Source organism: Solea solea, chromosome 6 (genome assembly GCF_958295425.1).
Source record: "Solea solea chromosome 6, fSolSol10.1, whole genome shotgun sequence".
NCBI classification, from domain to species: Eukaryota; Metazoa; Chordata; class Actinopteri; order Pleuronectiformes; family Soleidae; genus Solea; species Solea solea.
Window position 1 is genome coordinate 27,979,104 of NC_081139.1, and position 27,952 is coordinate 28,007,055.

Below are 27,952 nucleotides of genomic sequence, written 5' to 3' on the forward strand. Positions count from 1 at the left end.
CGACCATGAAGTCTTTTGCACACAGTGTACTGGTCACTGAGCTACAAATGCCCTTCCTCTGTGATTAAACACAAACACACCACTTTGTTTTCATTTATTTATTTATTAGAACATGAAGAAAACAGAGAATCACAAACACTGAGATGCAAAAACAAAGATGGATGATTATGTTTTCATGTTCAAGTGCAATAATACAGTTTTCATAACCGTGAACGTGTGAATGTGTGAATGTGCGAATGTGTGCGCTCACTGCTGCCTCGTATGGCGTCGCAGTGTGGTCAGATTCAGTGACCCTAGTGCATGCTGGGAGTTTGGTGCACGACCAGTGGGAAAAAAAAAAAATTCCTATGAATGAAGAAGAATAAAATGTTTCTGTTTTAGTCCCAAAGTTTATATTTCAGATTATCTTAATCTGATTAGCTGCAACCCTCATGTGGAGGATAAAGCACACACACATGCACACGCGGGCACACACACACACACACGCGCTCGCGCGCACACACACACAGTGTTTGCATAGACATCAATTCAAGTTGCACTCATGCAAAAACAAACGTAAACAAATACAGTGAGTGAGGAGACGTGTGTGTGTTTGTGTGTTTGTGTGTGTGTGTGTGTGTGTGTGTGTGTGTGTGGTCACAGGTGAAAACAAACAGAAACATCTGGTTATTAGCATTCATTATACAGTGATATTAATTATTACTATTATTATTATTATAATGTTGTTGTTGTTGTTTTGTTCAATTTAAACAAAGAGTTTTTACCTGCAGCCATTTTAGGAAGATTCTTTTTTTCTAAAACACTATAAGTTAAAAAAAATAATTTAATAATCAACACATTTTTAAATGTGAACGACGACAACAACACAACAAAACAGTCGCATACATGTTATAGAAAAGCTCAGTGTTAGAAACTCTCTGAGGGAATATTTCACATTATTCAATACATGTGTGAGTATACAAGAGAGAGAAAGCTGCTAAAGTCTTTATGGCTTTTAAAGTTTCCACCGCACCAACAACATCAACCAACTCTGACAGAGTCTCCGCGAACTCTGACGGAGTCTCTGACGGAGACTCCGCGAACTCTGACGGAGTCTCCGCGACGAGGGCAACAAACAAAACTCACACACACACACACACACACAGAGTTCAGACGAAGACAGAGTGAAGTGGGATTATTGGAAAATGATGATGTCATAGGTTGGATTATTGTCCTTCCAGGCTCCGCCTCCTTCAGAGTCTGCATTTGGAGGCTGAGTGTGTCACAGTGTCTGATGACGCTTTTCCATTACACTACATTCCTAACTCAACAATAATCAGTGACAGAACCTGCTGTTTGTTTTAGTTCCTGCTCTGACGAGGTTCAGCTGATACTAACATGTGACGTCAGACTGCCGGCCTCTGATTGGTCAGAGAGTGTCGTCACTGAAGAGTCACGAGCGCGACGTCAAAGTCAACAATGTCAACATCCAACTGTAGATCAAAGTTAAAAGACTTAAAAACGTTCAAGTGCAACATTCAGCAAATGTGTTTTCAGAGAGGAGTGTGGAGGATTCAGAGACGGCAGTGACTGAACGACTGAACCATTCTGTCAACTAATGATTCTAATGATTCTAATGATTCTAAGGATTCACTTTCAACCAAAACAACTGCTTTACAAGTTTACTCGTTTGTGTTTGTGTCGCAGAGACAAAACAACGTCACCACAGTTTCACACAGACATGCTGTGAAACCGCCCACCTGGAGGAGGAGCTATGAAATCATGGAAAACAAGTCGAGTTAGAAGTGTGTGATGGAAAACAGTGAATAGTCTCAGCCCAGAAATGCGTGTTTTTCGTCCACGGCCAACAAACTAAACTAACATTTAAACATAAGTACCAGGCTTTACATGAACATATGTTAAAAAAATAAATCTATTTAAAACCGCTATGTGCTGTTAGCTCTGTTCCTCAGCGACCTGTGAAACGAGACACAGCTTTACAGTAAAACAGGGAACTGCTCCTTTAAAAAAGTCAAATGTTACCTGAAGTTTTGTTTGTTTGTCTCTTTGCGATTTGTCTTTGCACACAGAGACGTAAACACGCGAGGAATGAGTGACCCTGAGGTTCATTTCTGCTCACAGTGACTCAGCAAAACTGCTGCTGTACACGATTGTCTGAGGAAAGAAATGTCGGAAATGTCGCACACAAGCTCGTGTGATCCCGAATCTGACACGACTGCAAACGTGATCGCAAAAAAACCCACGACAAAGCTGTACGATATGAAACTAAACTAGGAAACTAAACTGGAACCAGTTCCTCGTTCCAAATGATCAGACGTCATATGACTTTGGTTACTCCACCATGTTGGCAGGAAAAAACGTGTGAAAAATTTACTTCGGAAGAGTTCACTGTCACTTTAAGTATGCTAATGCTAACACTGCCTCCTGGTGCTTTTCACCAGTATGGACATCATTACAACATCGTCAACCTTCTGATAAACTTCCTCTGACACGTCACAATAAAAGCACGTAAAAACGTTAATTAGCGCTGGAGTCTGTAACGAAGCTGAAGTTAGCATCAAAATTCACAGCTTGCTGGTCGATAAAGGGAAACTTAACTAACAATGATTGTGTACCTACATTTGTACATTCATGGCTAATATAGCAGCTGCTAACTGGTCATGTTGGCTAATGTAGCAGCTGCTAACTGGTCATGTTAGCTAATGTGGCAGCTGCTAACTTGGTCATGTTGGCTAATATAGCAGCAGCTGCTAACTGGTCATGTTAGCTAATGTGGCAGCTGCTAACTGGTCATGTTGGCTAATATAGCAGCAGCTGCTAACTGGTCATGTTAGCTAATGTAGCAGCTGCTAACAGATCATGTTAGCTAATATAGCAGCTGGTAACTGGTCATGTTGGCTAATATAGCAGCAGCTGCTAACAGGTCATCTTAGTTAATGTAGCAGCTGCTAACTGGTCATGTTGGCTAATGTAGCAGCTGCTAACTGATCTGTTAGCATTAGCAGCTGTGGTATTTCGTGAACATAAACAGCGTTAGCAACACATTTATGCTTAAAAATTAAACAAACGTGATATAAGTGTGATTAACGGTAAAATCCAGAGTTGCGACTGCAGGTGGAATACAGCGTTAAATCACTGCTTATGCACATATTCATTATTTTGCACGAGTATCAATAAAAGTATTGATAAGCACTATAAGTATCTATACAATCCTAATGATACTCAACCCATGATATAAATATTGATATTTAAGAGTTTAAACGTCGTCTTATAATTCAATTATTATCTTTGGTTTTTTACGACCCTTGCTGTTTTTTCACTGAGGTCGGGTTCACACTGGTTTTTACACAAACGCTGCCTTTGAAAATCATAAAACATCTATTTTTTAAATACCAAGGAACAGCTGAGAAAATAGTATAACTGTTAAAATACAGTGGTGTAAACTTTTCACAGGAGGCAGATTTATTCTCTTCCTCACATATACTCAACAAACACTGGTATAGTGAAAGTAGGGTGAGCTCTAAAAATAATAATAATTATAATAATAATGATAATAATAACAATAATAATAACATACAAGGAAAAAAGCCACAAGAAAAACTCAAACAAAAAACAAACCATCACAAAAATTCTACTTTTATTTCACCTACATCTGACCTAATTATTGATATCAAATACTAATTAATTGTTCTAAGATTTTAACCCTTTAAATGCCAGGTTTTGGTCATGATGTCACCATGTTTAGATTACTTTTTTTTTTCAATATACTACATGCAAAGTATAAATGTCAATAATTAGCAGCAACACTAGTGGAAATAGCATGTTTTTCTGCTGGAGATTAGTAAAAAGGATCAGGTCCATGGTAAAAACCCAGATTTGAAACCTAGATATAATAAAAATTGCTTGTTTTATGTTTTAATGTAAGGGATGAAAAATTGCAGTTTGAATGAGTTTCAAAAGGACATTTTTGTCCTTAAGGGTCTGAGTGTAACACTTGTTTTAGTAGGACTGTAGGAACAAAGAAAACATCCATATATGAATATGTATGAACACATGAACATAGTCCTTCAGGGTTAACATGGAGTGATGGAGAGATAAAGTGACTCATTATTATTATTTAATCATTTCCTACACACTCTACCGCACACACACACCCTGGTTTATACAGCATAACATCCTCCATGTACCACTGATGGTGCATGTACCACAGTTTGAGAACCATGGCTCTGTTGGTCCATTAAAGCTTTGTTGAAATAAAAAGAAATGCTTCAGTGCTTTTACTTTAAAACAAGAACAGGATGTGACATAACGAGCCGTGTCCAGTGTGAACCCGAGCTTCCACTGATGTAGAGTCTACGTCAAAAAAACCTGATTCTTTGCAACAAACCTGATCATAAATAAACATTTTCCACTGATCCCACTTTGTTCAGTTCAGACGAATCAATAAGAAAAAAAAAAGAGAAAAGACAAAATACAAGTGCCCTCCATCTGAGAAAAACCCCGCCTCTGACCTCTGACCTTCATCAGTATGGAGCAAACTTCTGTCGCTCCAGCTTCTTCATCCCATTGGCTGACGTGGAAATCTTAGTGGTGTAGGACGCCAGCGCCGCTGCCGCCGCAGCTGCAGCGTGAGCCTGGACCGGGACGGTCGCTCCCGACGCCACTGAGCCCGGTAACATGGAAGCCATTGCCGCAGGGGGCGTGGACAGTGCTAGGTACGGGAAGGATTTCACTCCCAGGAGGCTGGAGAGGGGGAGGGCGTAGGGAGCGCCCAGGATGGGAGCGTGGGGCAGTGCGGCGCCCATCGCTGCCAGGGAGGAGGAGGAGGAGGAAGAGGAGGAGGAGGACGAGGTAGAGGCGGGGGGAGCAGGCTGGGTGAAGCTCATGGTCAGGTCAACGGGAGACGACATGGAGGAGGACTGGGCGGTGGATTTGGCTGTCTCTAAACTGGAGGACGGGGGACAGGAAGTGGAAGGGAGGAGGGAGGAGGGAGGAGGGGGAGTTTTGGATGGAGAAGGGTTAAAGGGTTAAATCAAAGACATGTTAAAAAAATAAAAATAAAAACTCAACCAAAGAGGAAACTTTGGAGAATAAAAGGTAAACAAAGTGAAATGATAAGACGGGCGTGTTTTTGTTGTTGTTTTGTAACAGATTATTGTGGGAGTTCACTGCACAGATGGAGGGTGTGGCTGAGGGAGGGGCTTAGGGAGGAGGGAACAAGACCATTGTCGACACATTAGCATGAAAAACAAAACAATCATGACATAATTTCTGGATTTAGTGTGACATTATAAAGTCCTAATCTGAATCTACTTTTCCACGACACAGGCCCAGCACGGCTTGACTCATAGCTCCTCCTCCATGTGGGCGGAGTCATCACAGCACGACTGCATGAAAGTGTGGCGACGTCGTTTTCTACGCAACACAAACGAGTGACTGAATCATTCGCCTGCATGACTCACTCACTCACTCACTCACTCACTCACTAATCACTCTGGTTCCATGTCGTGGAAAAGCACCACTAGTTAAACTTAAACTCCAGGTTCTCCTGTTTCCTCTCAGTCCAAAACATGCAGATGAAAGGATGAGGTAAACTGGACTGTGAGTGAGAGAGGGAATGTTTGTTTGTCCCTCAGTCATGAATTTGCATATTAATGACCTTTAACCTTTCACTCTCTGACCTTTAACCTTTCACTCTCTGACCTTCAACCTTTCACTCTATGACCTTTAACCTTTCACTCTGTGACCTTTAACCTTTCACTCTCTGACCTTTAACCCTCTGATGTAGAGGGTCTTGTTAAATAACCTCAGATTAATTGTCATGTGATCAAACCAAGACTGAGGTTTTCGAGACGTTCAGGAAACCAACAGGCTCCTCCTCCTCCGGCCCCTCCTCCTGCTCCTCCAGCCTCAGGTGCTTACCACGCAGTAATGAGGTAGTGTGCCAGGTTGATGGCGATGTGCGAGCCGCTGATGGAGACGTGACGATCACTGCTGCTGTCCATCTGACTGCCGATCTTGATCTGAGCTCCTGACACCTGACGGATCTCGTTTATCTTGGAGCCTTGGCGACCGATGATGGAGCCAATCAGCTGTGAGAGGGGGAGGAGCCAGAGAGGAGTTTTCTTACTTAATAACACATTGATGTTAAACTGAAGTCTGTAAACCACTCACTCTCCCACACCAAAAATCTGTGATTTTAGCTGCTGGTCGTCTGCTGCCTCATGTGGTCACTTTGTGTCACTGAGGTTAATCTAAACAAAGGATTTTAAACACTGAAGTGACAAAATAACACATTTGAACTTAGCGATGGAGGCAGCAGTGGATCAACAACTCCTGTGTGTGATGTTAAAATCACTGATTTTCTCTGTGGACTTTGGTGTGGGAGAGTGAGTGGTTTTCTGAGTCTCCACACAACAAGACATTTAACGTCACAACGACTCTGGAGCTGTTAAATTAAGCGAAAATCCTGCATTGTCCTCCTTTAAAGCTGAGGTGGAAGAGGGCGGAGAGAGAGGCCTATTTCTGAGCAAACCCCTGCTGCTGTGGTGATGTGTGTGTGTGTGTGTGAGAGGGTGATGTTTAAGCTGCTCAGTGACTCACACAAACAAACATATCACACACTTTCATGCAGCAGCTTTAAGCTGCTGTGTTACATTGCTCTGCTCGCTCACACACTCACTGTGTGTGTACAAACATGCTTAAACTGCTCAGAGTTAAGCTGAAAGGCGACAGCAGCAGCAGCAGCAGAAGCAGAAGCAGAAGCAGAAGCAGCAGCACAGAGGTGTTGATTATCTCGTCAGTTTCCCGTGAAGGCGTGACCCTGCCCTCGTCCTCTGCTCGTGTCAGAAAACACTAACAGAGCCTCCAAACATAAGAAAACATGAACAGTCTTTGTGGTCGTTGTTTTAAAAACACTGCTATACATTCAGAGTAAGTCTCCAGGAAATTAGTCAATCAAAGTAATGTCCTCCGAAGTCATGGAAACCAGATTGTGTGTGTAAACTAAAGGTCGCAGCTTTGACCTCGTAAACATGTCCATCAAATGTCAAACGTCCTTGAGTGAGACACACTTATCAGTGTCATCAGTTCTGCTTCATTGACTGGAAACATGTAACACGCCAAAGCAGAGCTGCTGGGTGAGAAGAGAAAGGTCGCGTGTGTGTGTATATATGTATGTATGGCTGTAGAATTGTCAAAAAATATATGTACAGTATATATAACTGACAGGATTTGGCATGCAAACGTCTCATTACCATAACTACCATAACAAGTTTGCTATATCTAGAAAATTCAAAAATGGACTGGAGATCTGTCCAGGGTGTGTCTCTGCCGTTCACCCTATGAACATAAAATTCACCTTATATATGGTGACTTATGTTGACTTAAAAAAACATAAAAGATGGAGGCGCGTGGACATGCTGCGGCTTCTCTTCCTCCCGACAATACAACTTTTCTGTATAAGTCTTAATGTTTTTGTTTGTCTTCGTCGTGTTGTGTCACCAAACATCTGAGATAGATTTACAGCCGCGAGTTTCTGTTCGACATTGGCAGAAACACATCTTCCAACCAAAACCCGACCCCTACTCCTGCACCACGCCCAGAGTGGAGGCGCCACAAGTGGTGTGAGAGGAAACAGAAGAGGGCAAGTGAGGAGGTATCCGAGCCAGGCTAGCGGCTAGCCCTCACAAGCCGGCCATCCCAACCATTGTGCTGGCCAACGTACACTCCCTGGACTACATACAGCTCCTAAGGAATACCCAGAGGAATGTGAGAGACTGTTGTGTCCTTGTTTTCATGGAAAGATGACTGAACGACACAGTCCCGGACCGCGCCATTCGACTTGAGAGGCTAACATGCTATCGGGCAGACAGCCCTAATTGAAGTGGGTAAGACACGCGGGGGGGGGGCTCTGTGTTTACATCAACGACGTGTGGTGTCGGGACGCTGTTGTGGTGAATAAGCACTGCTCGCCACTAGTAGAGCTCATGATCATAAAGTGTCGGCCATTCTACCTGCCGAGGGAATTTACAGCTGTTATTATGGCCGCGGTGTACATTCCTCCGAACTCCAACAACAACAGCAGGAGTGAGGCACTGAATGAACTCTACCACCACATCAGTAAACAGCAGACAGCCCACCCAGATACTCTCCTCAGCACATAGACTTTCCAACTCGAGGTAACAACACTCTGGATCATGTTTACACCTTCCAGAGAGGAGTTTATAAGGCTTTCCCCCTCCCCCACCTCGGTGCCTCAGACCACATCACTGTCATGCTATTGCCAGCATACAGACCACTGGTTAAAGTCACCAAACCAGTTCGGAAAGAGGTGCGAGTGTGGGCAGAAGGGTCTGTAGAGGCACTAAAGGACTGTTTTAACACTACAGACTGGGAGGTGTTCAAACAAGCTGCCTCCCACAACTCAACCACCGACCTCAAGGAGTACACTGACACTGCATACATCACCAAATGCATTGATGATGTAACTGTCCTCAAGACTGTCACTGTCCGGGCCAACCAGAAGTCATGGATGTAAGGGGAGGTCTACAGGCTCTTGAAGGCTTGGAACGCTGCCTTCAAAGCAGGAGACCAGGTCGGCCTGAGGACAGCAAGGGCCAACCTGTCACGTGGCATCAGAGAGGCTAAGAGGCAGTACTCCAGGAGGATAGCCCACCGCTTCAGTGACAGGGCTACAGACAATCACGGACTACAAGCCCCCACCGCAGACCTGTGACAGCTCCACCTCTCTGCTAGATGAGCTGAACAGGTTTTTCGCTCGTTTTGAGGCACAGGACCACACCTGCACAGAAGTCCCCCCCTCCCCCAGACGACCAGGTGATTACACTGTCTACGGAGAGTGTTAGAAGAACACTCAGCAGAATCAAGGCCTGCCTGCAAAGCTTCTGGTCCTGACAACATACCTGGCCGCATACTGAGGGACTGCACGGGGGAACTCACAGATGTCTTCACAGACATCTTCAACACCTCGCTGTGTCAGGCGGTTGTCCCCACATGCCTCAAAGCCACCACCATCATCCCGGTACCGAAAAAGTCCTCACCCTCCGGCTTCAATGACTACCGTCTGGTTGCACTCGCCCCCATTCTTGTGAAGTGCTTTGAACGGCTAGTCATGGAGCACATCAAGTCTGTGCTCCCCCCTCCCTAGACCCCTTCCAGTTCACATACCGGTCAAATCGCTCGACCGAGGTTGGCACACACATCTGGACAATAAAGACTCTTATGTCAGAATGCTGTTCATTGACTTCAGTTCAGCATTTAAAAAAATCATCCCACAAAAGCTGATCATCAAACTTCAGGGTTAGGGCTTCACCATCACCTAGAACACGGGGGCCCCCCAGGGATGTGTGCTGAACCCCCTCCTCTTCACCCTGCTGACCCACGACTGCACACCACTGCACAACTCCAAACTCCTCATCAAGTTTGCGGATGACACAACCGTGGTAGGTCTCATCAGTAACAATGATGAGACAAATTACAGGAGTGAGGTGAGCCATGTGACCTCGTGGTGCGTGCACAACAACCTCTCTCTGAATGTGGAGAAGACAAAAGAGATTGTTGTGGACTTCAGGAGAGCGCACACCCAACACCCCCCTCTGACCATCAACTGCGCTGCTGTGGAGAGGGTGAGCAGCACCAAGTTCCTCGTGTGCATGTCTCAGAGGATCTCTCCTGGACCACCAACACCTCATCACTGGCCAGGAAGGCTCACCAACGCCTCCACTTCCTCTGCAAACTAAGAAGAGCTGCAGCCCCGCCCCCCATCATTTGCACCTTCTAGAGGGGTACGATCGAGAGCGTCCTGTCAAGCTGCATCACGGTGTGGTATGGTGCCTGCACTGCATCATGCCACAGAACCCTTCAGCGCCTCATGAGAACAGCGGAGAAGATCACAGGCACCTCTCTCCCCACCCTCCAAGAGCTGTACAACACCCGCCTCACCTGTAAAGCCAACCGCATCGCAGGAGATCCCTCCCACCCTTCACAGCCTCTTCAGCCTGCTGCCATCAGGGACTGCGAAGTCTCGGGCCAGGACCAGCCGACTGAGGGACAGCTTCTTCCATCAGGCTGTCAGGGCACTCAACTCTCTCCCTGCCTCTCCCCTCCCCAAGGTTGACAAGTCTCGTCTGCCTGGTAGATTTAAAGCCTGGATCTACCAGCATTCCATCCTGCCCCGAGTCCTGTGGCCCCTGCTGGTCTATGCAGTCCCAATAACAACAGTTGAGTCCCTAGAAAGGAAGATCAGTGGCTTTCTTCGGAAGTGGCTGGGCCTTCCACGCAGTCTCACCAGCGCTGCACTGTACGGGACGAGTAACATCCTACAACTGCCCTTCAGTGGTCTCACGGAAGAATTCATGGTGGTACGCACCAGAGAACCCTTACAGTACAGGGACTCCAGGGACTGCAAGGTGTCATCAGCTGGCATTGAGGTGAGGACAGGAAGGCTTGGGTTACTTCCCAAAGACTCTGGTCAACCAGGCCCGTGGCAAGGAAAGACACCATCTACTCCAGGAAGAGGTCCGAGCAGGTGTAGAGGAAGAGCGAGTGAGCAGGGCAGCGGGACTCCGGCAGCATGGAGTGTGGACAAGGTGGGAGAGTGCACTGCAGCGCAGGATCACCTGGACAAACATCTTGCAGGCAGACTTCCATCGGGTCCGTTTCCTTATACAAGCTGTCTATGATGCCCTGCCAAGCCCAGTGAACCTCCATGTCTGGGGGAAGAGCGAGACACCTTCCTGCCTTCTTTGCTCTGGAAGAGGCTCCTTAGAACATCTCCTCAGCTGCTGCCGAAAGGCTCTGGGTGATGGCCGCTATCGTTGGCGCCATGACCAGGTGCTTAGGGCAATTGCTGAGAGTCTCAGCCATCAGCACCAGCAAACACCATCATGCTCCAAAGAAGGCAGTCCCCTTCATCAAATCTGGAGAGAAACCCCGGGCAGCCCACAACTAACAACAGGCCTCCTCCACAGTAGAGTTGTTCCGATTCCGATACCGGTATCGGAAATGCCTCCGATACTGCCGAAAATGTGGGTATCGGTATCGGCGAGTACTGGAGTCCATGCACCGATCCGATACCACGTTATTTAATAGAGCTCCGTTAGCGCTGACGCGGTTCTTCTTCGCCGCTCTTGAAACAGTTGCGCTGTGCTGTTTTAGAGGCGTGAAGAAGAACTGATCGCCCGACACCTGTAGACAAGGAGCTAACGTTAGCTCATCATGTCGGCGGTTTGGCAGTATTTACCAGTTAGCTCCGTTAGCGTTGTTAGCTGCGCTAGCTCCGTTAGCGCGTCTACAGTCAAACTGGAGCGGCCCGTTTATTAAACGAAAAGAGCAGCGCTACAACTAACCAGCGTACCTGTGTCCTGCGTATGTATGCCTCTGTTTTTAAAGTTTAGCGTTACTTCAGAGACTCATTTTAACAATCTGGAGTCGAGTAAAAATAATGTCACGCACGTCCTTTCAACACCCAATGATCCCAGGATACATCACTGAGGATGCGTCCCAGTGCATCCTAGAGATGTTTCTTGCACACTTTGACTTTGATATGGTGACTTATGTTGACTTAAATCCACCATCATCACTCCATCATCCCTCCATCATCTCTCCATCATCCCTCCATCATCCCCACCATCATCTCTCCATCATTCCACCATCATCCCTCCATCATTACTCCATCATCCCTATATCATTCCACCATCATCCCTCCATCATCTCTCCATCATCGCTCCATCATCTCTCCATTATGTTGACTTAAATATGGTGCCTTATGTTGACTTAAATATGATGACTTACAGTATGTTGACTTAAATAAAGTAACTTAATATGGTGACTTAAATACGGTGCCTTAAATATAGTGACTTAAATATAGTGATTTAAATATGGTGACTTAAATATAGTGATTAAATATAGTGACTTAATATAGTGACTTAATATGGAGACCCAGATTCTCTCGTGAACACTTACATCATTTGGAATGAGGAGCTCTTGAGATGATGTTTGGGAAGAAGCTTCAACAGCACCTGAGAAAAAAAAAACCATTTGATTTGTATTTTCTTACATTTTAATATTGTGACTTAAATATTGTGATTTGCGACTTAAATATCATGATAATATCGTGACTTAAATATCGTAATAATATTGTGACTTAAATATCGCAATAATATTGTGACTTAAATATCGTGATATCGTGACTTAAATATGGTGATATGTAAAATGTATACACATACAATTATTACTATTTTATTATTAGCTTCTATTCCTTTGTATTTGTACATATTTGTTTGTCCCCTGACTGAGAAAAATATTATTATTATTATGTTATTTATGTACATATGTTTCCATGAACACGTGTTCACTGGTGTGTGTGTGTGTGTGGCCATACATACCAGACAGAACCTGTGAAGCTGATTGGCTGATGGGAGTCAGGCCCTGCTGCTGCAGTGAGAACTGGTGCAGCTTTGCTAACTGAAATGCAGAAAAAAGATTCATATATGTATATATGTATATGTATGTATATGTACATATATATACATACATATGTACTGTTTATAAGTATATATGTTACTAAGAGAATAAATAACTGTGATTTAAACAAATGAGGCACTGCTTGTCTTTTATTAGTCACAGGAAGTAAAGTGGAGCTCACCTCTGCATGTGGGATGCTGTAGTGACCCTGTACTGCATACGTCTGAAACACACACACACACAACAGGTCTCAGTGACTTTTAACTATAATTATATTAACTATAATTAGAAAACATGATGAACGTGTTCACATCTTCATCTCACTGTGAGACAGACTTTTCCAACAGGAAAAAACCCTCACTCTCCCACACCAAACCCCATAGAGAAAATCAGTGATTTTAACATCACACACACACAGGATTCGTTGATCCACTGCTTCCTCCATCACGATGTTCAAATGTCTTATATTGTCACTTGAGCATTTAAAATATTTAATTTAGACTTAACTTAGTGACATAAAGTGACCACACGAGGCAGCAGAGGACCAGCAGCTCCTGTGTCCCAGCAGTTTGGTTTGGTGTGGGAGAGTGAGTGGTTTACACACTTCAGTTTCCTGTTGGAAAAGTCTGTCTCACAGTGAGATAAAGACGTGATCATGTGACGTAGATAACATAGATTTAGAACTCTCTCTCAAAAAAGCAAAAAGTTATTTTCATGTTGGTTTTGCTGCTTTTTTTTTTCTCGGAGTGGAGTCAGTCGTCCTCACTCACCTGCTGCAGGTCCACTCCTCCCTGGGTCACTGAGAACAGAGGATGAGAACCAAAGTCTGACGCCTCAAACACCTTCAGCCAATGAGAAGACAACATCAGTTAGAGCTCCGCCCTCCACCATCATCCCACCATCATCCCTCCAACATCCCACCATCATCCCTCCATCATCCCACCATCATCTCTCCATCATCCCTCCATCATCCCTCCATCATCTCTCCATCATCACTCCATCATCCCCACCATCATCTCTCCATCATCCCTCCATCATCTCTCCATCATCCCTTCATCATCACTCCATCATCCCTCCATCATCCCCGCCATCATCTTGCCATCATTCCTCCATCATCTCTCCATCATTCCACCATCATCACTCCATCATCCCTCCATCATCTCTCCATCATTCCACCATCATCTCTCCATCATGCCACCATCATCACTCCATCATCTCTCATCATCTCTCCATCGTCCCTCCATCATCCTTCCATCATCACTCCATCATCCCTCATCATCTCTCCATCATCACTCCATCATCTCTCCATCATTCCACCATCATCACTCCATCATCCCTCCATCATCTCTCCATCATCACTCCATCATCTCTCCATCATCCCTCCATCATCTCTCCATCATCACTCCATCATCCCTCCATCATCTCTCATCATCCTTCCATCATCTCTCCATCATTCCACCATCATCCCTCCATCATCTCTCCATCATCACTCCATCATCTCTCCATCATCACTCCATCAGCCCTCCATCATCTCTCCATCATCCCTCCATCATCTCTCCAACATTCCACCATCATCACTCCATCATCTCTCCATCTTCTCCATCCCTCTCTATTTCCTGCACCCTCTGACTCCTCCCTCCATCACACACACACACACACACAGTATATATATATATATATATATATATATATATATACAGGTTTATTTTTGTGATTCATTCATTCATTCATTCTTTTTTTTAATCTAATAAATATACATGTGAGATGTTGCTGATGATGTGGTTGCCGTGGCGATGCACTCACCTGGTTTCCTGTCAGCAGCATGGTGCCGGGCGTCGGGCTCGGTCTGTATGGGATCGTCGCTCCCTTTGGCGGCGACTGCAGCGACGAACGAACAGGAAACAACACACACACCAAACCCCAGTTTAACATCACACACACACAGCAGCTGTTGATCCACTGCTGCCTCCAGCACTCAGTTCAAATAAGTCATTTTGTGATTTCTGCATTTAAAAATGTTCATTCAGACTCATTTTATTGACACAAGGTGACCACACGAGGCATTTGTCCATTTGCTGGACACTCGTACCTCTACGATGACCGTGCAGATGAGTTTGACACAATGGATGATGGCGTCCTGGCTCCCTGATATCGTCACCTCTCTCTCTGTGGAGTTGGGGAGGAGGTCACCTGCCACCTGCACCTGCGCACCTGTCGTCTGAACACACACACACACACACAAACACACCTGTCAAACAAACTGGACCTTACTCTCATCCTCTCACTCTTTCACCCACCCACCTCTCGGATCTCCTTGATCTTCGAGCCACCTTTCCCGATGAGGGAGCCACACTGACTCGCCGGGATCACCAGCCGCAACGTGACCGGAGGTTTACTGGTTACTGTGCCGTTAACTAGCAACACTGCCAGGTCCTGGGGGGGAGAGGGGGAGAGGGGAAGAGAGAGAGAGACATGAACATATACTAAAGATATCATTATTTAAACTGAATTGTATCAGTTGAGTCTATAGTTCAGTTATTAAAATCTGTTTTACAACACACTCACACCAAACCTCATAGAGAAAATCAGTGATTTTAGCTGCAGGGACACAGGAGCTGCTGCTCCTCTGCTGCCTCGTGTGGTCACTTTGTGCCCCTTAGTTAAGTCTAAATTAAATATTTTAAAAGCCAAATTTAACAAAATAAGACATTTGAACTCAGTGATGGAGGCAGCAGTGGATCGACAGCTCCTGTGTGTGTGTGTGTGTGTGTGTGTGTGTGTGTGTGTGTGTGTGTGTACCTCCTCCAGTTTAAATGTGATCATGGTGAAAGCTGTGAACACACAGTCTGTCGGCCCAGTGATGGTGATGATCCTCTCAGGACAGGAACCTTCAGAGATGTTGATCCTTGCACTGCTCTGTGAGGGGAGGAGGGGAGGGAGACAAGGGGGAGAGCAGGAGGAGAGAGGAGGGAGGAGTGGAGGAGGAGAGGTGATTTTGAGGATAAGGAAAGAAGAATGTCAGGAAATGGAGGAGAGGAAAGAGTGAGATTTATTATCAGTAAGAATGAAAGTGAGGGAGGAGAAGAAGGAGAGCATCTGTATGTGTGTGTGTGTGTCTCACCTCTTCTCTTATTCTCTTCACAGTTTCTCCTTTCTGTGGAAACAAACACAAATTTCATGTGTTTTATGCAGATTTCTTTGCTCCATAAACAAAGAAATCATTCAAACTGAATGAGTTTGAGATCGTCATCATTTCTCCATGTTATTCAGTGTTTAGTGAAGAATCAGGAGCTCAGCTCTGATCGTGTGTTACAATCATTCAGAGAATATTAATAAAGTCAGAGGAGAGAGAAAAGACCCCGGAGCAGCTTCATCTCCACACTTTTGTTCCATAATCTCATTCCCACACCTGTGCTGCTTCACGGGCTTAATCCGGACAGGAGGGTTGTTGTTGTGAGTGCTGCGCACACACACACACACACACACACACACACACGCACTGTTTGAACGTCTGACACACTGTTAATCCACCGTTCACGGTGACGTGTGACGCTGAGTGTGTTCATGTCACATTTCATTATCTTGTCTTAAGTTCTGACTTTTCATTTATTTATATATGCACGTATATAAAGATGTATATTTGTTTTTAAATAAGTCACTCACCTTCCCGATGATGCTTCCTACTTCCTGAGGAGAGAACACAAACACAGAGTGTTGCCGTTAGCATTTTTAGCATCAGAATGACACACTTGACACTAAGGGAGAACATTTTTGACTTGATCTGTGTATATTTCATATACTGTGAGTTAGACTCAGTGAGTTTGACTTTATCTGAGCTAACTTAGCCTCTGAAGCTAATAATGCGCTGCTAATGGTCAATAGACAATGGTCTAAACAACCAGCTCTGACTTAGCTAACATACCTTGTAAAGCTAATAAACACAGAGGCTCCGGTCACTAAATATGACTTAGTGAAGTTTGTAGCTAATGCTAGGTAAACAATGGTCCCCGTTTTGCTAACTTAGCTTCTAAAGCTAATAATGTGTTATCCAGGCCCCAGTCACAAAATCTGACTTAGCTAACTTAGCTTAGCTAGTATTTGTTTATTGGAGACCTTGTGGTTTTTTTGTGAACAATGAAGAAAAAATATAAACCATCACTCCCTCACTCACTCACTCACTCACCTTTCCATGCATGAGAAGGCGCAGTGTGAGTGTGACTCCCATGACCCCGTCGCCAAACTCCCGTTCACAGCTCATGGTGGACGTGGGTGTGGATGTGGGCCTGGATGTGGACGTGGACGTGTGTTTGGATTTGACTGCTGGGAGACGCATGAAGGTCTGATGTCCTGAGGCGAATGGATCTGTCCAGAACACCACAGAGAACCTTCAAGAGGAACCCAGCGAGGATCCCTGAAGAGTCCTGGAGCTGTGGGAGGACAGACCGGTGTGGGAGGACAGACCGGCGAGGGAGGACAGACCGGTGTGGGAGGACAGACCGGCGAGGGAGGACAGACCGGTGTGGGAGGACAGACAGACGTGGGGTCAAAGTTTAATCCTCGTTCCTGTTCCTCTTTAACTCTGTAAGAAAGAGAAAGAACATGAAGATGAAGACGAGAAGACGAGAGGACACTGAGTGTGTATGTGTGTGTGTTGGTACGTGTGTGTGTTAATGTGTCGTCTGGAGAACAGCATTAAAGGCATCTGTCACCAAGGATCTTCAGGTACACAGGTGTGTGCGCGTGTGTGTGTGTGTGAGTGTGTGTGTGCTTGTGTGTGTGTGTGTGTGCTTGTGCGCGTGTGTGCTTGTGTGCGTGCTTGTGTGTGTGTGCTTGTGCGAGTGTGTGCGTGTGTGCTTGTGTGTGTGTGTGTGTGTGTGTGCTTGTGCGCGTGCGCGTGTGTGCTTGTGTGCGTGTTTGTGTGTGTGTGCTTGTGCGCGTGTGTGCTTGTGTGTGTGTGTGTGCGTGTGGGTGCGTGCGTGCGTGCGTGTGTGTGTGTGTGTGCGTGCGTGTGTGTGTGTGTGCGTGCGTGTGTGCTTGTGTGTGTGTGTATGCGTGTGCATGTGTGTGTGTGTGTGTGTGTGTGCATTTCCATTAGCACAGAGAGAGTCTGCACCCCCCAGTCTCATAAAAAATACACAATCTGCTGAAGTAGGTCATGATGCAGGCGGTCTGCCATGGTAGATGAACAGAGTCTGATGACAACACACACACACACACACACACACACACAGACGAGAGATGGAAGAAGATGAAAGTGAAACTGCTCTTTTTTTTTTTAGTTACATTTATGTTTCTTAGCGTGAGTGTTATTGTAAACCACTGACTCTCCCACACACACACACACACACACTCTCCCACACCAAACCTTATAGAGAAAATCAGTGATTTTAACATCACACACACTTAACTCGACTGATGGAGTTGTTGATCCACTGCTGCCTCCATCACTAACTTCTAATGTCTTATTTTGTCTCTTCAGTGTTTGAAATCCTTTGTTCAGATTGACCTCAGTGACACAAAGTGACCACACGAGGCAGCAGAGGACCAGCAGCTCTTCTGTAAAATCACTGGTTTTCTCTCTGAGGTTTGGTGTGGGAGAGTGAGTGGTTTACAAACTTCAGTTTCAGATAAAGACGTGATCATGTGACGTAGATATGGTAGAACAGCAGAGTACTGAGTCTGTGTGTGTGTGTGTGTGTGGGTGTGTGGGAGTGAGAGGGATGTGGGGGTGCAAATCAAGAGTGTATGAATTATTGAGGCTCCTTCAGCAGGACGTTAACCTCTCTGGTTTAACGCCCCCTTTGACTCACACACACACACACACACACACACACACACACACACACACTGTGCTCGAGGTCACACTGAGGCTAAAAATCTGTCCACTCACATTATGTGGACGGACAGTGGGCGTGGCTAACAGTGTGTGCTGCTGTGATCGTCTAACGACAACAACGACCAATCACAGGTTCCATGTAGATAAAGTCAGTACATGAAACACTGTAGTACATGTAGGTTATTTACTCGTGTTCATATATTATACACGCTCCATAAAAACACTATAATAACATTTCACTTCATCATCATCACGTTTTTATGCATCTGAATAACTGATCCTGTAACATAAAACTGTCACTGGTATCTCGCTGACGTGGTCATAAGGCACCGCCCACACCCCGCCCACACCCCACCCACACCCCGCCCACCCAGTGAAGGTACCGTTCCTGACCCAGGACATTTTTACATCCTGAGACGACGAGTGGTGTCCTCACAGGACTCACTTCAAATCAATGTTATTCTGTGTGTGTGTGTGTGTGTGTGAGAATACTAACAACAACAACAACAGAATAACAACAACAACAACAACAACAACAACAACAACAACAACAGTAACAGTAACAGCAACAGCAACAGGAACAACAACAACTTTCCTCTGTGGACATGATGTCACATGACTTAGAATACTTTCTACTGTGTGTGTGTGTGTGTGTGTGTGTGTTATTAGCTATAATTAAATCACAGCTTTTATTGATGTCGATGACAAAGTCAGCTCTGACTTTAGCTGTGCGCGCCCCCTGCTGCTGAGACACAGACAAAAATTTGATGATTTTAGCCTCTGAGCAAAAGACTAATGTAATAAAATCTTTGTCGGTTTCCGACATATCCACGTCACATGATCACGTCTTTATCTCTCTATGAGGTTTGGTGTGGGAGAGTGAGTTCTTTACACACGTCAGTTTCCACATCTTCTAATAAAAACCCACAAACTGTCCCTTTAAGCATCCTAGCATTAGCTTGTCTGTGTAATTACAGTGATTATCAGCATCACATGACAGGAAATGACCTCCCTCTCTCTCCCCTTCTGTCACTCGCCCACTCTCACTCTCACTTTCTCTCTGTTCCCAGAATGTCAGAGATTAAGATAAAGGAGAAGGAGAAGAAGGAGAAGGAGAAGAAGGAGAAGGAGAAGGAGAAGAAGGAGAAGGAGAAGGAGAAGGAGAAGGACAACATGTATTCACAAACATAATGAATACATGTGGTGGTGGGAGGGGCCACCATGAAGGCTTGTTCCGGCCCTGCAGACAGTAACAGACGAGCAGAGGCACAGACAGGAAGTCTTTATCACATTAGACCAGAGCAGCCGATTACTGAGCCTTTAACCTGATCCATCATCTCCTGAGCTGTGATGATGTCACACAATTACACCATCAATTTAGTGGGCGGAGACACCGTGATGTCATCACATAATAACATACACCGCGTGTGTCTGTGTGTGTGTGTGTGTGTCGTGAGAACGTGTCTCTGCGTGGACAGACACACACACACACACACACACACACACACACACAGAAAACATGCCGAACTGTAGATCAGTAAAAAAGACTGAGCAATAATAAGGGAAATGTCTAAAATCTCAGTATTTTAGGATTAGTTTGTGTCTGATAGGGTGGGGGCGTGGCATCCAGTCAGCCAATCAAGATAGACGATGTCATCGTCCACCGGCACGACCCTAACCGTGGATGGAGCTTGTCCTCAACCTTCTCTTGATGGACATTGTGAAAGCTGATCTTTGACCTCACATAGGTTTGAAGGACATGTGGTGTATCAATGAGGTGTGTCATTACTCCCATCATGCACCTCTCCTCTCTGTTCATCTGTCCTCTCCTCTTGTCCTTAAATCCTTCCCTGTCTCCTCCACCCTTTCTTCTCTGTTATATGACCTGACCATCACTTCTCTCTGTCTCATTCATCCTCTCAGGCGCCCGCCCTCCCCCTGTCTGTCTGTCCGTCTGTCTGTCTGTCTGTCTCCATACGCTAATGACTCAGAGAACCTGAGACCACCCGAGAGACAGAGAGAGAGACAGAGAGAGAGACAGATCAATAACCTTTAACGGGAAGCTGCTCTCAGTTTGTTATACTGTATATCTGTAACACGCACTCACACTCACACACACACACACTCACACACACACACACACACACACACACACTCACACACACACACACTCACACACACACTCACACACACACTCACACACACACTCACACTCACACACACACTCACACACACACACACACACACACACACACACACACACACACACACACACACAAACGCAAATCAAATACAATAGAATCACTAGCCTAGCTTAGATAGACAGATGCTAGTTAGCTGGAGTGAAACTCACAGAACAGCTGAAGAACCTGTGTGTGTGTGTGCGTGTGTGTGTGCGTGCGTGTGTGTGTGTGTGTGCGTGTGTGTGTGAAATCTAGGACAGTAATCAATTTCCCAACAGTTCACACTGATCTAATTATAGAACAGGAGTTTATTGAGAATAAGAAAGAGAGAGACAGACAGACAGACAGACAGAGAGAGACAGACAGACAGACAGACAGTCAGAGAGAGATCGTCAGGGAGACCGCCAGCAACCGACCAAATCAAGGAGGATACCGGCAAAACCCCCCCATCCACCAGCCCACATCTACCCCCGGCAGAGGCCACAGCCTCTACTACCCACGCCTTCAGTCTACCATTGCAAGGAATAATTATGACAAAAACATCAACCAAATACTACAGCTGTGCCGATCACTAGGACTGTACATAGTTAATGGTAGGCTACGAGGAGACTCATATGGGAGATACACACACAGCAGCACCGTCGACTACATGATAACAGACATAGAGCCTGATCACCTCAGAGCCTTTACAGTCAGTCCTCTGACCCCCCATCAGACCACAACAACATCACCCTGTACCTAAAACACAACAAAACACACTACACAATAGAAGAGGACAACAAACTACATAACGCTGAACAACCCTATGGACTGAAAACAGCCAAGACCAGGACCAACATGCATTTGGTAACAACATAGTTCATTCAATGATAAACACATTCCTCACTCACACATATCTACATAACAAAGAAGGAATGAATCTAGCCGTGAGGGATAGAAACCTAATCTTTGATCATCTGGCTACACTATCGAACTTTAAGAAAGCAGCAAAATCCACAAACAAAAAACCTACCAAAAACAAGATCAAAGAAAACACAACACATCAAACAACAACTCACCGAAATGGAAGAAGCGATAGATTCCAATCAATTCTGGAAAAACTGGAAACAACTCAACAAACCCGACAAAGAAGAATTGGCTATCCAAAAAGGACTTTAAAAAAATGTACAGTACAATCACACTTAACACAGCCCAAAAGGGTATCTCCAAAAAACTAAAAATCTTAGAACCAATCATAAAAGACCAACAGAACCCTCTAGATTTCCCTAGAACAGAAACAGAACTTCATGAAAAGATCAAGGCTCTACAGCAGAAAAAAGCATATTCAACCAAATGAACAAATATGCAGACAGCCAACTCCACACGGCACTGATGAAATAATTCAATATGGTGTTGAGTGGGGGACATTGTCCCGACATCTGGAGCCAGGGACTAATAACGGCCATTTTCAAAAGAGGAGATAAATTAGACCCTAACAACTACAGAGGGATTATGGTTGTGTCAGCAGCAACCTGGGGAAGATGTTCTGCTCAATGATCAACAGCAGATTACAGCAATACCTCGCTGATCTCAATATCCTCAGACAGAGTTAAACTGGATTCATACAAAACCATAGAACCACACTCTACACACACACACTTATAGAAAAACATTTCAATCAAAATATCTTCCTGTTTTGTAGACTTTGAAAAAGCATTTGACTCAATCTGGCACAAGGGGGGCCTGCTCCAATTATTACAGAAAAACCTACGACATCATCAAAACAATGTAGCGTAACAATACGTGTGCAGTCAAAATCCAAGACAAAAGAACAGACTTTGTCTCCCAGAACTGAGGAGTAATGCAAGGAAACAGTCTGAGCCCAACACTTTTCAACATCTACATACATCAACGAGCAAAAACATTAGCTGAGTCGTCAACTCCAGGCCTCTTCCTGAACAACACACACATCAAATGTCTCTGGTATGCAGATGATCTAGTGCTGCTGTCCAACTCTGAAGAGGGACTACAACAGCTCCTAGACCTGAAGAGGGACCACAACAGCTCCTAGACCTGAAGAGGGACTACAACAGCTCCTAGACCTGAAGAGAGACCACAACAGCTCCTAGACCTGAAGAGGGACCACAACAGCTCCTAGACCTGAAGAGGGACTACAACAGCTCCTAGACCTGAAGAGGGACCACAACAGCTCCTAGACCTGAAGAGGGACCACAACAGCTCCTAGACCTGAAGAGGGACCACAACAGCTCCTAGACCTGAAGTGGGATTACAACAGCTCCTAGACCTGAAGAGGGACCACAACAGCTCCTAGACCTGAAGAGGCACCACAACAGCTCCTAGACCTGAAGAGAGACTACAACAGCTCCTAGACCTGAAGAGGGACCACAACAGCTCCTAGACATGAAGAGGGACCACAACAGCTCCTAGACCTGAAGGGGGACAACAACAGCTCCTAGACCTGAAGGGGGACCACAACAGCTCCTAGACCTGAAGAGGCACCACAACAGCTCCTAGACCTGAAGAGAGACTACAACAGCTCCTAGACCTGAAGAGGGACCACAATAGCTCCTAGACCTGAAGAGGGACCACAACAGCTCCTAGACCTGAAGAGGGACCACAACAGCTCCTAGACCTGAAGAGGGACCACAACAGCTCCTAGACTTGAAGAGGGACCACAACAGCTCCTAGACCTGAAGAGGGACTACAACAGCTCCTAGACCTGAAGAGGGACCACAACAGCTCCTAGACCTGAAGAGGGACCACAACAGCTCCTAGACCTGAAGAGGCACCACAACAGCTCCTAGACCTGAAGAGGGACCACAACAGCTCCTAGACCTGAAGAGGCACCACAACAGCTCCTAGACCTGAAGAGAGACCACAACAGCTCCTAGACCTGAAGAGGGACCACAACAGCTCCTAGACCTGAAGAGGGACTACAACAGCTCCTAGACCACCTTCAACAATTCTGTCAGTCAACAAGAAGAAAACTAAGATCATGGTGTTTCAGAGTGAGAGAAACAGACCTCAGTTCACGCTGAGCACACAAACACATAGACATACAAAAACACATACACATACACATACACATACACATACACAAACACATACACATACACATACACATACACAAACACATACACTTACACTTACACAAACACATACACATACACATACACATACACAAACACATACACATACACATACACAAACACATACACTTACACAAACACAAACACAAACACAAACACATACACATACACATACACAAACACATACACATACACATACACATACACAAACACAAACACATACACATACACGAACACGTACACGTACACGTACACAAACACAAACACAAACACATACACATACACATACACATACACAAACACATACACATACACATACACATACACAAACACAAACACGTACACGTACACGTACACGTACACGAACACGTACACGAACACGTACACGTACACAAACACAAACACAAACACAAACACATACACATACACATACACATACACAAACACATACACTTACACAAACACATACACATACACATACACATACACATACACATACACATACACATACACATACACAAACACTTACACATACACATACACATACACATCACTTAAACAAACACATACACATACACATACACATACACATACACATACACAAACACAAACACTTACACTTACACTTACACACACACTGCTGCCTCCATCACTGAGTCCAAATGTCTGATTTTGTCACTTCAGTGTTTGAAATCCTTCATTCAGATTAACCTCAGTGACACAGAGTGACCACACAAGGCAGCAGAGGACCAGCAGCTCCTGTGTGTGTGCTGTTAAAATCACTGATTCCTACACATACACAAACACATACACATACACATACACTTACACTTACACAAACACATACACATACACAAACACAAACACATACACATACACATACACATACACAAACACTTACACATACACATACACATACACAAACACATACACATACACATACACAAACACATACACATACACATACACATACACATACACATACACATACACAAACACTTACACATAAACATACACATACACAAACACATACACATACACATACACAAACACATACACATACACAAACACATACACATACACATACACATACACATACACAAACACTTACACATACACATACACATACACAAACACATACACATACACATACACAAACACTTACACATACACATACACATACACATACACATACACATACACATACACAAACACATACACATACACGAACACGAACACGTACACGTACACGTACACGTACACGTACACATACACTTACACAAACACATACACATACACATACACATACACATACACATACACATACACTTACACATACACATACACATACACATACACAAACACATACACATACACATACACAAACACATACACATACACATACACATACACATACACATACACAAACACTTACACATAAACATACACATACACAAACACATACACATACACATACACAAACACATACACATACACAAACACATACACATACACATACACATACACATACACAAACACTTACACATACACATACACATACACAAACACATACACATACACATACACAAACACTTACACATACACATACACATACACATACACAAACACATACACATACACGAACACGAACACGTACACGTACACGTACACGTACACGTACACGTACACGTACACATACACATACACTTACACAAACACATACACATACACATACACATACACATACACAAACACAAACACTTACACTTACACACACACTGCTGCCTCCATCACTGAGTCCAAATGTCTGATTTTGTCACTTCAGTGTTTGAAATCCTTCATTCAGATTAACCTCAGTGACACAGAGTGACCACACGAGGCAGCAGAGGACCAGCAGCTCCTGTGTGTGTGCTGTTAAAATCACTGATTTTCCCTATGAGCTTTGGTGAGGGAGAGTGAGTGGTTTACAAACTTCAGTTTAACAGTGAGATAAAGACGTGATCATGTGACGCAGATATTATTATTTTTTTCCTGGTATTTGTTTCATCCATGTTTTCGGCTGTTTCTGAGTAGCAGGGGGCGCTAACAGCACATTAACTGCTGTGTGTGTGTGTGTGTGTGTGTGTGTGTGTTCCTCACTGAAATATCTTTATTGATAACAATTAGACTAATGTAGGAAACGTCTGTGGGAATGATTTACTGAAGTCTCTCTCTCTCATTAGCAGATTAAAAATGGAGAGTATACATGTACACATCTACCCTCACTCTTCCTCCTTCACCTCAGCTGTGTGGGACTGAAAGTTCTCTTTTTTTCTTTCTTCTTATTTTTCTTCCCCCACTCACTAAAAAATTAATATTTTATTTCTGTAGAAACGAGCTGCACCTTTAGAACTCAAGAACATCAGAACTCAAGAACATCAGAACTCAAGAACATCAGAAGACAGAAGACAACAGAAGACAGAAGACAACAGAAGACGACTGAAGACAGAAGACAACAGAAGACAGATGACAACAGAAGACAACAGAAGACAGAAGACAACAGAAGGCGACCAGAGAAGACAACAGAAGGCGACCAGAGAATACAACAGAAGACAGAAGACGACAGAAGACGACAGAAGACAACAGAAGAAGACCAGAAAAGAGAACAGAAGACAGAAGACAGAAGACAGAAGACGACAGAAGACAGAAGACAACAGAAGACGACTGAAGACAACATAAGACAACAGAAGACGACCAGAGAAGACAACAGAAGACAAAAGACAACAGAAGACGACAGAAGACAACAGAAGACAATAGAAGACGACAGAAGACGACCACAGAAGATAACAGAAGACAGAAGACAACAGAAGACGACCAGAGAAGACAACAGAAGACAGAAGACAACAGAAGACGACCAGAGAAGACGACAGAAGACAACAGAAGACGACAGAATACAACAAAAGACCACCAGAGAAGACAACAGAAGACAGAGGACAACAGAAGACAACATAAGACAACAGAAGATAACAGAAGACGACAGTAGACGACCAGAGAAGACAACAAAAGACAGAAGACAACAGAAGATGACAGAAGACAACATAAGACGACAGAAGATGACCAAAGACTACCAAAGACGACCAGAGAAGACAACAGAAGACGACCAGAGAAGACAGCAGAAGACAGAAGACAACAGAAGACAGAGATGGAGACAAGGGTCAGCTTTGTCACAGAAGAGGGGGAGGAGCCAGGACACAGTGCAGCTGTGTGTGTGTGTTAATAAAAGGGGAAACATTCATTTCATGCTTTCTCTGTTTTTCTGTGCATCACTCACTCACTCACTCACTCACTCACTCACTGCATACAAATAGTAGTTAAAGGGAGTTTAGTTCCTCCCCCACATCATGATTTCCAGGTTTGACAAACACTGATCAAATCATCGTCAGATGAATGGATGAAAATAATGTGTGTGTGATTGTAGAGTTGTAATTTGAGTGTCTGTAAACTTGTGTTAAACGCACAATCAAAGCCATGAAAGTGACTCACAATGCTGCTCCATTTAAAGTGAATGTGAAGTGTTCGTCTTCTTCACATACTGTGTGCATTCACGACACAATAGTAGTTTAAACTACGTACTTTTAGCCACTTTACAAAAGACTTGTGTCATAAAATCTGCGTCAGCATGAGTCGACGATATCTACGTCACATGATCACGTCTTTATCTCACTGTTAGACAGACGTTTGTAAACCACTTACTCTCCCACACCAAAGTCCACAGAGAAAAGCAGTGATTTTAACATCACACACACAGGAGCTGCTGATCCACTGCTGCCTCCATCACTGAGTTCATTTAAAAATCTACCATCAGACATTTCAGTGACACAAAGTGACCACACGAGGCAGCAGAGGACCAGCAGCTCCTGTGTGTGTGATGTTAAAATCACTGATTTTCTCTATGGACTTTGGTGTGGGAGAGTGAGTGGTTTACAAACTTCAGTTTCCTGTTGGAGCATTTGAGATCACCTGATCCACACACACACACACACACACACACACACACACACACAGCATCGTGCGTGCATGTGTGTGTGTGTGTGTGTGTGTGTGTGGCACACACACACATCATAGATATGTTGTTGATGATGAAGAAGAAGATGATGAGGATGAAGATGAAGATGAGTGGAGACTCTTACCGTGAAAAACAGGAAGAAGATGAAAAAACCCGCAGATTAAAATGATTAATCCTTAGTTTCAGTCCGCATCGTCAGAGTGAGAGAGAGATAGAGGGAGGGAGGGAGAGAGGAGGAGACTGCTGCTGACAGAGAGAGAGAAAGAGAGAGAGAGAGAGAGAGAGAGAAGGAGACTGCTGCTGACAGGGAGAG

At 44.5% G+C, this 27,952-nt stretch overlaps 1 protein-coding gene across 2 annotated transcripts; it reads right to left on the bottom strand.

Moving 5' to 3' along the window:
* Window positions 1-89: 89 nt before the first annotated feature.
* On the bottom strand, window positions 90-27,952 carry pcbp4 (poly(rC) binding protein 4). 2 transcript variants are annotated; one of them, XM_058632160.1, is made up of 14 exons: window positions 27,764-27,952; window positions 16,670-17,065; window positions 16,150-16,173; window positions 15,608-15,640; window positions 15,286-15,402; window positions 14,788-14,919; window positions 14,576-14,704; window positions 14,290-14,364; window positions 13,257-13,328; window positions 12,668-12,709; window positions 12,408-12,486; window positions 11,986-12,041; window positions 5,923-6,092; window positions 90-4,947 (listed from the first exon to the last, which is right to left on the bottom strand). In XM_058632160.1, the coding sequence occupies exons 2-14, from the start codon at window positions 16,817-16,819 to the stop codon at window positions 4,524-4,526; spliced, it is 1,503 nt and encodes a 500-aa protein (XP_058488143.1). In that variant the 5' UTR covers window positions 16,820-17,065; window positions 27,764-27,952; the 3' UTR covers window positions 90-4,523. The 2 variants fall into 2 exon arrangements, with proteins under 2 accessions (XP_058488143.1, XP_058488144.1); XM_058632161.1 differs by having other exon boundaries at window positions 4,855-5,201.